Genomic DNA, 13,979 nt, shown 5'->3' with positions numbered 1-13,979 from the left:
AATACATAAGGCAACTGCTAACAGCTATAAAAGAGGAAATCGACAGTAACACAATAATAGTGGGGGACTCTAACACCTCACTTACCCCAATGGACAGATCATCCAGACAGAAAATTAATAAGGAAACACAAGCTTTAAATGACACAATAGACCAGATAGATTTAATTGATATTTATAGGACATTCCACCCAAAAACAGCAGATTACACTTTCTTCTCAAGTGTACATGGAACATTCTCCAGGATAGATCACATCTTGGGTCACAAATCAAGCCTCGGTAAATTTAAGAAAATTGAAATCATATCAAGCATCTTTTCCAACCACAATGTTATGAGATTAGAAATCAATTACAGGGAAGAAAACGTAAAAAACACAAACACATGAAGGTTAAACAATACGTTACTAAATAACCAAGAGATCACTGAAGAAATCAAAGAGGAAATCAAAAAATACCTAGAGACAAATGACAATGAAAACACGACGATCCAAAACCTATGGGATGCAGCAAAAGCAGTTCTAAGAGGGAAGTTTACAGCAATACAAGCCTACTGCAAGAAACAAGAAAAATCTCAAATAAACAATCTAACCTTACACCTAAAGGAACTAGAGAAAGAAGAACAAACAAAACCCAAAGTTAGTAGAAGGAAAGAAATCATAAAGATCAGAGCAGAAATAAATGAAATAGAAACAAAGAAAACAATAGCAGAGATCAATAAAACTAAAAGCTGGTTCTTTGAGAAGATAAACAAAATTGATAAACCATTAGCTAGACTCATCAAGAAAAAGAGGGAGGGGCTTCACTGTTGGCGCAGTGGTTAGGAATCCGCCTGCCAGTGCAGGGGACACGGGTTCGTGCCCCGGTCCGGGAAGATCCCACATGCCGCAGAGCAGCTAGGCCCGTGAGCCACAAGTACTGAGCCTGCGCGTCTGGAGCCTGTGCTCCACAACGGGAGAGGCTGCAACAGTGAGAGGCCCGCGCACTGCGATGAAGAGTGGCCCCCACTCGCCGCAACTGGAGAAAGCCCTTGCACAGAAACGAAGACCCAACACTGCCAAAAATAAATAAATAAATAAATTTATTTTTTAAAGAAGCTCCTAGAAGAAAACTTAGGGGAAAAAAAAATCAAAAAAAAAAAAGAAAAAGAGGGAGAGGACTCAAATCAATAAAATTAGAAATGAAAAAGGAGGAGTTACAACGGACACTGCAGAAATACAAAGCATCCTAAGAGACTACAAGCAACTCTATGCCAATAAAATGGACAACCTGGAAGAAATGGACAAATTCTTAGAAAGGTATAACCTTCCAAGACTGAACCAGAAAGAAATAGAAAATATGAGCAGACCAATCACAAGTAATGAAATTGAAACTGTGATTAAAAATCTTCCAACAAACAAAAGTCCAGGACCAGATGGCTTCACAGGTGAATTCTATCAAACATTTAGAGAAGAGCTAACACCCATCCTTCTCAAACTCTTCCAAAAAACTGCAGAGGAAGGAACACTCCCAAACTCATTCTATGAGGTCACCATCACCCTGATACCAAAACCAGACAAAGATACTACAAATAAAGAAAATTACCAACCAATATCACCGATGACTATAGATGCAAAAATCCTCAACAAAATACTAGCAAACAGAATCCAACAACACACTAAAAGGATCATACACCATGATCAAGTGGGATTTATCCCAGGGATGCAAGGATTCTTCAATATATACAAATCAATCAATGTGATACACCATATTAACAAACTGAAGAAGAAAAACCACATGATCATCTCAATAGATGCAGAAAAAGCTTTTGACAAAATTCAACACTGATTTATGACAAAAACTCTCCAGAAAGTGGGCACAGAGGCAACCTACCTCAACATAATAAAGGCCATATATGACAAACCCACAGCAAACATCATTCTCAATGGTGAAAAACTGAAAGCATTTCCTCTAAGATCAGGAACAAGAAAAGGACGTCCACTCTCACCACTATTATTCAACATAGTTTTGGAAGTCCTAGCCACAGCAATCAGAGAAGAAAAAGAAATAAAAGGAATACAAATTGGAAAAGAAGAAGTAAAACTGTCACTCTTTGCAGATGACATGATACTATACATAGAGAATCCTAAAGATGCCACCAGAAAACTACTAGAGCTAATCAATGAATCTGGTAAAGTTGCAGGATACAAAATCAATGCACAGAAATCTCTTGCATTCCTATACACTAATGATGAAAAATCTGAAGCAGAAATTAAGGAAACACTCCCATTTACCACTGCAACAAAAAGAATAAAATACCTAGGAATAAACCTACCTAAGGAGACAAAAGACCTGTATGCAGGAAACTATAAGACACTGATGGAAGAAATTAAAGATGATACCAACAGATGGAGAGATATACCATGTTCTTGGATTGGAAGAATCAACATTGTGAAAATGACAATACTACCCAAAGCAATCTACAGATTCAATGCAATCCCTATCAAATTACCAATGGCATTTTTTACAGAACTAGAACAAAAAAATCTTAAAATTCGTATGGAGACACAAAAGACCCCGAATAGCCAAAGCAGTCTTGAGGGAAAAAAATGGAGCTGGAAGAATCAGACTCGCTGACTTCAGACTATACTACAAAGCTACAGTAATCAAGACAATATGGTACTGGCACAAAAACAGAAACATAGATCAATGGAACAAGATAGAAAGCCCAGAGATTAACCCACGCACCTATGGTCAAGTAATCTATGACAAAGGAGGCAAGGATATACAATGGAGAAAAGACAGTCTCTTCAATAAGTGGTGCTGGGAAAACTGGACAGCTACATGTAAAAGAATGAAATTAGAACACTCCCTAACACCATACACAAAAATAAACTCAAAATGGATTCGAGACCTTAATGTAAGACCGGACACTATAAAACTCTTAGAGGAAAACATAGGAAGAACACCCTTTGACATAAATCACAGCAAGACCTTTTCTGATCCACCTCCTAGAGTAACGGAAATAAAAACAAAAATAAACAAATGGGCTCTTTGGGCAGTGAACTCGTGGATGGCGAAGATGGTGGCTTTGGGATCCGCCTGGCGGCCGCTGTGCAACCTTCCAAGAGGAAGGCAACGGCCTGCGCCATCTTTGCACAGCTGCCGGCGTACAGGACCCTGATTCTCGAAGGAGGGTCCGCAGCACCTCAAGGGGGATTAAGACGTTCACTGACCGGTGTGTTATTTTTGAATAAAGCTTGAGAGCTTTGGAAGCCCAGCCGGGGCAGCGGCCCTTCACAGAGATTCAGGGATAGCCTGGTGGCTGAAGGCCTAAAGTTTGGAATTCTCCTCTTGGAGAAGTGCTGTTGGGATGGCTGGGATGCCCAGGTAATGGTTCCTGCCACTTCATCAACAAGCTGTGACAAGAAGTGGAGAGTGACAAGAAGTGGAGAGTAGCGTGCCTTCTGCCTGGGTACTGTGAATTTTGCTGACACAAAGGATGTTCTCTACCTGGTGTTGGACAGATCCTCGGAACTTCACATCTTTCCTGCATTAACCCGCGTGAGCAGCTGTCAACCTCCTGGGGTGGAGGGAGGAGACTGCCTAGAAATTGGGGACCAAAATCAATTAGGTGGCCTTTACTTGGTCTTACCCAAAGGATTCCAATAAAATATTTTAAAGCAAATAAAAAATAGATTGGTCTCAGTGAAAACAAGATGGTACAGAAGATTTAGGGACATGAAAGGTTAACCACCAGTGAATGAGCATCACAGTTGACACCTAGCTGCACCTCTTTGCAGCGACATACAAAAAGTAGATTTGCCACATATTGACGCCAATGTTAAGGATTTCTAGATTGATTGTGATAGTATTCTAATATTTGAGGTTCTTATGACACCATTAACACAGACATCCAATTTGCCTTTTGATCAATTGGTGAAAACATAGGTTGTCCAGATATAGTTTAAAAGAATATACTGGTGGTTGCCAGGGGCAGGGAATGAGGAAATGAAGAGTTACTGTTTAATGGGTATAGAGTTTCCGTTTTAGAAGATGAAAAGAGTTCACGAGGATGGATGGTGGTGATGGTTGCTCAATGTGATGAATGTTTATTACCACTGAACTGTATGCTTAAAAGTGGTAAAGATGGGGAGGGGGATAAATTGGAAGATTAGGATTGACACATACATGCTACTACATATAAAAAAGGTAACTAATAAGGAGCTATTGTATAGCACAGGGAACTCTACTCAATACTCTGTAATGGCCTATATGGGAAAAGAATTTAAGAAAAAATAGTGGATATATGTATAGCTGATTCACTCTGCTGTATACCTGAAATTAACACGACATTGTAAATCAACAATACCCCAATAAAAATTTTTTTTTAAATGGTAAAAATAAATAAATAAATAAAATAAAATAAACAAATGGGACCTACTGAAACTTAAAAGCTTTTGCACAGCAAAGGAAAACATACACAAGGCGAAAAGACAACCCTCAGAATGGGAGAAAATATTTGCAAATGAATCAACGGACAAAGGATTAATCTCTAAAATATATAAACAGCTCATGCAGCTCAATATTAAAAAAACAAACAACCCAATCAAAAAATGGGCAGAAGACCTAAATAGACATTTCTCCAAAGAAGACATACAGATGGCCAAGAAGCACATGAAAAGCTGCTCAACATCACTAATTATTAGAGAAATGCAAATCAAAACTACAATGAGGTATCACCTCACACCAGTTAGAATGGGCATCATCAGAAAATCTACAAACAACAAATGCTGGAGAGGGTGTGGAGAAAAGGGACCTCTTGCACTGTTGGTGGGAATGTAAATTGATACAGCCACTATGGAGAACAATATGGAGGTTCCTTAAAAAACTAAAAATAGATTTACCATATGACCCAGCAATCCCATTACTGGGCATATACCCAGAGAAAACCATAATTCAAAAAGACACATGCACCCCAATGTTCATTGCAGCACTATTTACAATAGCCAGGTTATGGAAGCAACCTAAATGCCCATCAACAGACGAATGGATAAAGAAGATGTGGTACTTATATACAATGGAATATTAGCCATAAAAAGCCACGAAACTGGGTCATTTGTAGAGACGTGGATGGATCTAGAGACTGTCATACAGAGTGAAGTCAGTCAGAAAGAGAAAAACAAATATCGTATATTAATGCATATATGTGGAACCTGGAAAAATGGTACAGATGAACCGGTTTACAGGGCAGAAATAGAGACACAGATGTAGAGAACAAACGTATGGATACCAAGGGGGGAAAGTGGCGGGGGTGGTGGTGGTGGTGTGATGAATTGGGAGATTGGGATTGACATATATACGCTAATACGTATAAAATGGATAACTAATAAGAACCTGCTGTATAAAAAAATAAATAAAATATAATTCAACAACAAAAAAAGAGGGTCTAAGGGCCAGCTTTAAAGACATGGGGGGAGAGTGCATACAGGGCATGGAGGAAACAGGACTCCCTGGGAAATGACTGAAGGGATTTCCCCTGAAGCACCGCCGTGAGTTTTGGGAGTAAGGCAAGACGCCCTAAAGCTTACCGAGAGGAGAAGCACCAGGCCAGCCCCGGAGACAAGAAAGCAGCAGGAGAGGCTTCTCAATCCTTGAGAAAGCACCTCTGCCCTAGAAGTCCACATGCATCCATACTGACATGGCCTCCCTGGAGCCCCTTTCCTGGAAGCTCGTAGAACAAGGCAGTGAACCAAAAAGAAGAAAACCCAGGATACAGGAAGCAAGAACCCCAACACTGGAGCCCTGCAGGAGACAAGCCCCTGAGAGGGCCTCACCCCCGAGGCCTCCAGAAGGGAGGTGCGGAATGACAGACAGCCCAGCAGCACCAAGCTTGTGATAACTGCACCAAGAGGTGGCTGAAGACAGGGGAAGACTCAGCCGCAGGCACACAGAACTCTAGGCACATTTCTAAGAAGGCACGTTTTTCCCTGGGAGTGAAAACCATCACAGTCTGCCACTGTGTTCGGCTGTGAACGTCTGTCCGTGTGGCCCTAAACATTAGCGTTCATTACCCATTTACCCAGAAGCTGAAACACTGGTGGACAAGGGAGAGGCAGAGATAACAGCTGTGTTCCCAGAGAAAGTCAACAGATAATCATAAACTCATCACCGTGATGACCCGTGCACGTGAGTTAGAACCACGGACACCGGCCAGAAAAGAAAGCCCCGAGTCAAGGGGAGGACATGGTGAGTCAGGACCGCCGCAGTCTCTTGTTAAGTCGTATCAGTCCTTGACTTTTAAAATTTATGCACAAATATTAGTTCGATAAAAATCAAATGACAGGGACTTCCCTGGTGGCGCAGTAGTTAAGAATCCGCCTGCCAATGCAGGGGACACGGGTTCGAGCCCTGGTCTGGGAAGATCCCACATGCCACAGAGCAACTAAGCCTGCAAGCCACAACTACTGAAACCTGCGCGCCTAAAGCCCATGCTCCGCAATGAGAGAAGCCAACGCAATGAGAAGCTCACGCACCTCAAAGAAAAGTAACCCCCACTCGCCGCAACTAGAGAAAGCCCGCGTACAGCAACGAAGACCCAACACAGCCAAAAAAAAAAATTAATTAAAATAAATAAATTTTTTTAAAAATCAAATAACAAAATGCACCTAAAGAGTGTGCCACCGACTCTGCCATAAAGAAATATTCAAGGAATGCCAGCTACGAAGAAAGGCCTCCCTCGCCTTTCTATGCCTTCCCGACTTAGTCCACGCAGAGACAGGAAGCTCCGCTCCATCAGCAATGCCCACACCCACCTGCCCCAGCATTCTGCAGTTCTCCTTGGACCCCTTGGCCAGAGTGTGGTCAGAGGCACCGACCCAAGAGGGGCCATCGCACACATCGCACACATCACGGGACAGGCAGCTTCCCTGGGGCTCAGACAGCCGACGGGCAGTCTTCTCTCGAGCCTGCCCCAGCACCCAGGTGGCTTCAGCTCGGAGTCAGGAAATGAGACACAGATGGTTTAGTCACCAACTGCAACCAGAGCAAACTACCTGTCCTTAACTCAGGGAGCCTGCTCCACCTCACTGCAGCTGGAAGCCTGTTTGCCAAACTACATCCCAGACTGCGACCCCTTCCTGTTCTCTTTCTCTTCACTTTCTTATCGGTTTAATTAAGCTCTCCAATTTCTGCTTGCAAGATTTCTCAACCCTCGACGAATTAGATCAATGAAAGAACGACACCTAAAGAAGCTACCGCTGCTCTTAGAAGCATATGTCATTATTTAAGCTACAGAAGCTACACAAGTTTCATCATTTTCTCCACTCTGCGGGTTTGACCACAACAGAACCAGGATGCTAGAAAGACCTCTTGATTCATCCAGGCAGTGGCCTCTGGGCTCCAGGCCTTGGACCACTGTGGCTCCCCAGGTTCCAGCCCTAAGCGTGTCCCACTCACCACTGGGCAACCACGTGGTAAGGACAGACTCTACCAACCCAAGAGCTTATTAAAATGCTTATCTCACATGACTTTGTAAAATATTTGGGGGGAGGAAAGCCCTATCTTCCAGAGGTCTGCACTCGAGTCCCAGCAGTGAAAATCATACGGTATCTGGGAAGTGACTGAAGATAGTCCAGGAGGGGGTGGAAAGGGATGGGTGAAACACTGGCCATATGATGCTAACTCTCCAAGTAGCTGGGACACCATACTTCCATTATCCCTACTTCTGTGAATGTTTGGAAAAGTCCATAATGGAACTTTCAACAAGATAGGAAATAAAAGGGTTATCTCAAGCACACAGGATGACTGTGCAGAGATGCCTGAAGGAGGCTCACTCCCAAGAGTGCCCTGCAGTGGGGCCCTCTGGGCCATCACACGGGGAGCAACCATGCACTCCGAGTTGGGTCTCCCTCGGCCTAGAGAGCTTGGGCCTCTGGAAAGTGGGAACTGATTAAGTCTCACAAAACCTGCTCCCATAACCAGAGGTCGGTCCAGTCCCTCCCCACCCAGACAGAGCCAGACTATGTGGAAGAGTCCCGTCGGCCAGAAGACTCGCTGTGTCCAGCCTCATGTGAACCTGGGCCATGGGCACACAGTCCCAGCCAGAGTCCCCCCAGGGGATGAACCTTGGCGGTGAGAAAGCCACCACTCAAACTTGAACTCAGAGTCTAATTCCACTTAAGAAACATGGGTCTGTGTGTGTGTTGGCATATTTAAAATAAATACACATCAAGTCATATGCCCAAAGAAACAGGACTGGAGGAAAGAGATCAAAATGTCAGCAACAGCCATCTCTGAGCAGAGAAATCACAGAAAATACCCTCCTGTTTTGAAATCATCTGCAACGTTATCTGAAGAGAATGAAGTACCGCACCCACCAGCCCGGAACACACTGACCGAAACAGGAGGTGGAGACGGGCTGGCGCTGCCGGGACTGGCTTCCCTGCACCCACATCCTCTCGCTCCGCTCCACCCACATGCCCCTCGGGGCCCCAGCGAGGAGCTCCTGCAACTGACGCTCTTCTCTGCTCCCTGCTTCTCCCACAGGCAGCTGGACTTCTCCTCCAGAGGGTTGACACCCCACACACCCTGCACTTCATCACCCTGCACTCACCTCTCAGAAATTAGCACAGGATCAGGGCTTGCCTCCCTCACACGGTCACCCAATTCTGCAGCTTCCTTCCTGACAGCTCTCTCCCTCCTAAGCCATCCCTTCCATTCCTACTGTCTCTGCACCCAGTGGGTCAATCTGAGTGCGCATTAACAATTAACAAAGTGCTTGTTATGAAGGCAGCTTCCTTGACAACATCGGATGTTGGCAAAGATGTCTAACAAGGGCAACTCCCCCATGTGGCTGGTGGGAATGTCAACTGGTATCACCTGGGAAAATCATTTTCCAGACGGTGCTGAAGCTGAAGGCCACCCCTGCACCTGGTCAGAGCCCAGAGAGCAAGTACTGTACTCACAGGAGACAGGACCCAAAGCAGCCCTGGCGCAGTGTTCACACAGCCAACAACTGGAACTCACCCCAATGTCTGTCAAACGCACAACAGGACAGTACGGGGTGGGGGAGGGGGGCGCGGTCATGCAGTAGAATAACGGCATGAATAAGAACCTGCTGCCTACGAGGACAAACGTCACACACGTGACTCTGAACGCAAGAGCCCAGACCCAGGGTTGCAGAGCTTGGGATTCCAGCGACAGGAAATTCTGGTACAAACGTCTCCATGGCCCGGAAGTCAGAAGAGTGGGGCAGGGGCTGAACCGGTTGAAGCACAGGGAGCTGGATCTGTTCAGGATGCAGTCTGGGCAGCTGGTGGGCATTTTAACGGTGACACGTGTCCTTGGGCAGCTCACTGCATGGGTGGGCTTTACTTCAATACAAAGAAACACTATGGGAGCCTGGTGAGGGCCCCTGAGCCCGGCCCCAGGACCTGCCCCAGCCCCACCCTCAGGTTTGGACTCCAATGGTCTGGGGCCTGAATTCCAACCCCGAGCCCCTGGCAGGGATTTCCCGCTGCACAGTCTCAGGCCTGAATCCTCCCTGCCATGACTCACAGCAACCCGATGGGTGTGAAGGGCCTGTGGTGGCCCAAAAGGGCCTCTCAGGGCAAAGCTGGCATTCTCTCCACTTTATATCAGGGGCTCCAGCCCACACCCAGCAGCCAGATCACTTCCTCACACAGCACCTCTGATGAGGATGGAAAGGAAGTTGGAAAGAGGGAGAGAACAGGAGACAGTGGGGATGGGAATGAGCCATTTCTGAAGCAACAAGCACTGCCCCCACACCCCCAGGAGCCTGCACTGGAAGGAGCAAGGGGTGCACAGGCTTCAGAGAGCAGGAGCTCCCAGGCAGGGCCTTCTGCCCCTCCCCGCCTTGCCACCCCTCTCCCGGACTGGATGCCAAGTGGCTGAGCACAAAGGCTGACCTGCAGCCAGGCCACACCTCAGCCCTGGTCCCTATCCTCCTCCCCACCCCGCCGCCTGAGTCCCAGGCAGAGCTGCAAGAAGCCCGCAGGGCCAGGGCGAGGAGGAAACCATGTCCAGAGGAGGGAGCCAGACAGCACCCAGCTGCTACTCGCCAAGCCTGAGCACACAGCCATGTGAGAGAACCAGTGAACGGAGGGAGAGCACGCCAGAGCGCTCTGCTCTGTCCCTGCAACTCTATGTCTGAAACGGTCTCGGAAAAAAAAGCTCAAAGTAAGGTCAAATGTCTCCTCCAAGGACTCACTGCCCCAAATAAGTTACTCCACCTGGATACTTAACTCATTCAATCAGGAACGGTTATTAACAGGCCCCGCCTAGGTTAGCAAGAGACTCCTTATTTTTTTTTTTTTGGCCACTGCAGCTTGAGGGATCTTAGTTCCCGGACCAGGGATTGAACCTGTGCCCTCAGCAGGGAAAGCTCGGAGTCATAACCACTGGACCGCCAGAGAAGTCCCAAGAGATACCTTATTAAAGTGGAGGGGAACATCCCTCTCTCACGGGGTTGTGGTTTCAAGATGATTATGCCTGGGCTCCTAATGCATCCTCCTCTGTCTCCGGGATCAGGTACTCATTTGCTTATCTGTTAAACAGAACCATCTAGCAACACCCTGGACTCCCCTGTCTTTAGATGAATGTCTCAATCAAAAAAAAAAAAAAAAGGCTCAGCATTGCTTTCCACAATGCTCCCTGCAATTACCCTGCATCCCTCACCTAAGACAAGGCACCATGCTAGGAGCTCACTGGGATGCAGAAGTGTATGACCAGGTCCTGCACTCAACAAATTTATAATACTTTTGGCAAGGCAAAAAAATAATGAGTGTAAAAAGAGCAAAAAAGAGTTCATCTGTTCAGTTCATGCCAGGATGCATCCAACAAGGGCCCCACAAACTCAAGAGGAATTAGGGACCACTGTAGGCTGAGCCATCAGGGGTCATGAGGAGGGAATGAGGCCAAGACCAGACTTCCGACAGGGCAGAGAAAGAACGACAGAGGGCAAGCCAGCCATGACTGCAGCCAGAGGGCCTGACGTGCAGCAGGAGTGTCTGGCTGGAGCTCTCCCACCAGCACAGAGGGAGGGTCAGCTGGAAAGGTTAATTTCAGATGGAAAGCAGAATGCTTCTTAGCAGGGGTGGAAAGAACGGCTGTGCTGGCACCTGGCCCAGGTGACGCAGGACACCCACCGTGACACAAAGCACATGGCGACTTTCCACCTTATGGCAGCTGCCTGTGACCACGGCTCACCTCCTCCTCATCTGTAGACAGGGTCTACCTCTCCTTCAAAAGATTTCTGATTACGAAAGAAATACATGTTTACTGTTAACAAGCGACACACATACATATATATACTAAAAATTACAAAGAAAATTAAAATCACTCAGATAACCAGCCAAAGATGTCTATTTAACAAACTCAGCCTGTACCCCATGTTCCACGGCTTCTGAGGATGCCAGTTTGCCAGCATCCCTGCATGCGCAGTGCTATGACTTTCTCCAACTCTGAGGTGAAGGCCCATCAGGTTGGCCCACCGTCACTCTTGGAGAGGCAGGAATCAACTCTGATTCAGAAACTCTCATAGTGTCCCTGCCACGAGGGGTTCAGACCGGGGCAAACAAGTGTTCAAACAATTCAGATGCAAACCGGTAACAGAGCATGGGTAAAGAGAGGGGCATGGTGGGTGGCTGGGTGTCCTGTGAGGGCGAGTGGGATAGGACTGCAAGCGCTCAGCCACGGGAAAGACAGGTCTCTCAGACAGGGGAACAAGCAGGAGGCAGGGCGACCAGGTCAAGAACGGGGCTCCTGTGAGGATCTGGGGCAGCCTGGCACGGTGGGGGCAGCAGGCAGGCACAGACCCTGGAGGAGGGATCCCGGCTCAGAGCTGAATCCATAGGCTGCCATGCACACATTCTGGGCATCAAAGTGACTGGAGAAAGAGGGTGGAGTCCATGAAGCAAGAGTTGACAACTTGAAGCTGAGTGGTGAACACACAGGCATGGGGTCTTTAAACTACTCGGCCCTATGATCCATATTGAATTTTTAAAAATCCAGCAGAATTCCTTTAAAAATCGACCCTCTAGGTACGTAACCAATATCACTGCCCTGAGGAATGTTTTTCAGGGGCAGGTACCCCTTGCCCTTCATGAGCAGGGCAGGAAAATAATCACGTGGTCACGGTCCTTCCCACCCCAGAATGACCACCATGGGTCCTGGACCAGCCATAGCCACCAGGTCAGGAATGGCAGTAACAGCTGGAAGACTTCTGACCAGGAATGGACGTAAGGGATGCAGCTGGTAGGGGAGTGGGGTCACCTATAAAAGGATGCTGGTGTAGCTGGGGACTGGCTGCAGCCTGTGCAGAGGCCAAAGATCAGCCGGGGCTTGCGGTGCTGTGCCAGCAGTGTTGTGCCAACTGCAGCAGAGGGGCCTGCCACCCTTTGGGGCCCAGTGACCCATGGGGAGTTGCTAAAACTGCCAACAGGATGCCTACCGGCAGCAGCTCCTCCAGCGGGCTCTCTCGGTGCACCTGGCTTGGGTTAACTTCCAGGGCCGTCTCCCCGCTTCCCCAAAAGAGGCGTGACCACTCTTTCAGGTGAAAAAGTGGTTTGCCTCTCCAGTCCTGCTACGGTTCAGCAAGCACTCCTCTGTGACACGCATCCATGCCTCAGTTTCCTCACCCTACACGGGAGTAACAAGTGCGCCCGCCCACTCTCAGGGCCAGCACAGAGGCTGTGGGTGAGCCAACACGACAACTCCTAGAGCAGGGTGCACAGCACACTCCCACATTTCAGCCACTGTTGTCGCTGCTGTTGAAAAAAACCTGGATGACGGAGGGCTCCCATCCCCTCATGTCACTGTCACTCCTGGCCTGAGGCAGTAGAGCCAAGGGTCAGGACTCGGAAGTCAGTGTCTCACCAATCACTTTCTAGTTTCTTCGCTGGGACTTGTGGTGACCAGACAGGGCCCCTGGCCTCGGGGCACGGACATTCTGGAGGTGGGCTGTACACAGACATCAGCCCAGTCACGTGGATGACAACTGGGCTATGAAGAAAGCGGTGGGCTCAGCAGCTTCCCCGCTGGAGAACAAGGGCCAGAGTCACACCAGGGAGGCACAGGGCTGCTGGGAGGCCTGGGTGGGCTAAGCCACAGAAAAGGGTCGGCCAAGACTCAGTGGCTTCTGCCCGTGGGAGGGACCACAAGCCACAGGCAGGATCCGGACATGCAAGTTTCAGGACACTCCCCGTCCTTCTGAAGACCTCTCCAGACCCTTGGAAGTTGCTGTTTGGTTGTCTGTTCTCTTCTGCTTTTTTGCTTTGTTTCATTTTGTTTCTGGCTAAATAGCACTCAACTTTCTCCTTCTGGTCTAGGCTGAAATCTCCACACCTCCTAGGTCCCCGACCTGGAGCTCACACCTCCCTAGGGGGCCTTGGCAGAAGAGGCAGCTGACCGGTCTGCCCTCACTCTGCTCCACACTCCCTCAGCCCTTCGTGGCCCCTGACTGGAACCCTGATCAGGGCTGCCCTCCCCCAGGGTGTCCTCCCCTTGCGATCTGTTCAGCCCAGCAGACATTTACTTACTCCACGCCTAAAGATGCAATCTGCTGTACTGAGGGGTGGGAGGTACAAAAGTCTCAAGACTAAGATGGGAAGAGATGATCAAGGTGGTCCTTTCATGTATTCACCATTCGCCAACCCCGTGGCATGCGAGGCGCTGCTCACTTCTCACACACGCTTGTTCTCCGGGAGCTGACAGACCAGACACGCGTGCTCAACACTAACCCAACACCCCAGGAGGCAGGCCCAAGGCCCACAATGACCAGTTCGGGGTTTCTAAGGGGGGCTGCTCCTGTGGTCCTGCAGGGAAAGTGGATGTTCCACAAAAAGCCCATCTGAACCCACCAAGAGTTTCACAACTACCCTCCCCAGAGGCTCCTGTGTCATCAATCCCCTAACCAGACTCAGAGGTTCCACCTTCACTCCCCAAGGCTCCCTCTCCTGCCAGGGCCTGGGGAGGGTGTGTCAGGG

At 48.0% G+C, this 13,979-nt stretch overlaps 1 protein-coding gene across 8 annotated transcripts in view; it reads right to left on the bottom strand.

The window, feature by feature from the left end:
- The window catches only part of MED15 (mediator complex subunit 15), a 65,772-nt gene that overhangs the window by 45,573 nt on the left and 6,220 nt on the right, over positions 1-13,979 (bottom strand). Inside the window, exon 2 of one of the 8 annotated variants that reach the window (XM_082417212.1) lies at positions 11,142-11,248. The exons of the other annotated variants lie outside the window; for them this stretch is intronic. Within the exon in view, the coding sequence (XP_082273338.1) occupies positions 11,142-11,158 (17 nt within the window). The 5' untranslated portion in view covers positions 11,159-11,248. The remainder of the gene's footprint in view (positions 1-11,141; positions 11,249-13,979) is intronic. 8 annotated transcript variants of the gene reach the window in all.

The sequence above is a fragment of the Balaenoptera physalus genome (genome assembly GCF_965194825.1).
Source record: "Balaenoptera physalus genome assembly, chromosome: 12".
Lineage (NCBI taxonomy): Eukaryota > Metazoa > Chordata > Mammalia > Artiodactyla > Balaenopteridae > Balaenoptera > Balaenoptera physalus.
Note: the sequence above shows the minus strand (reverse complement) of the source record. Positions and strands in the feature narration are given on the sequence as shown.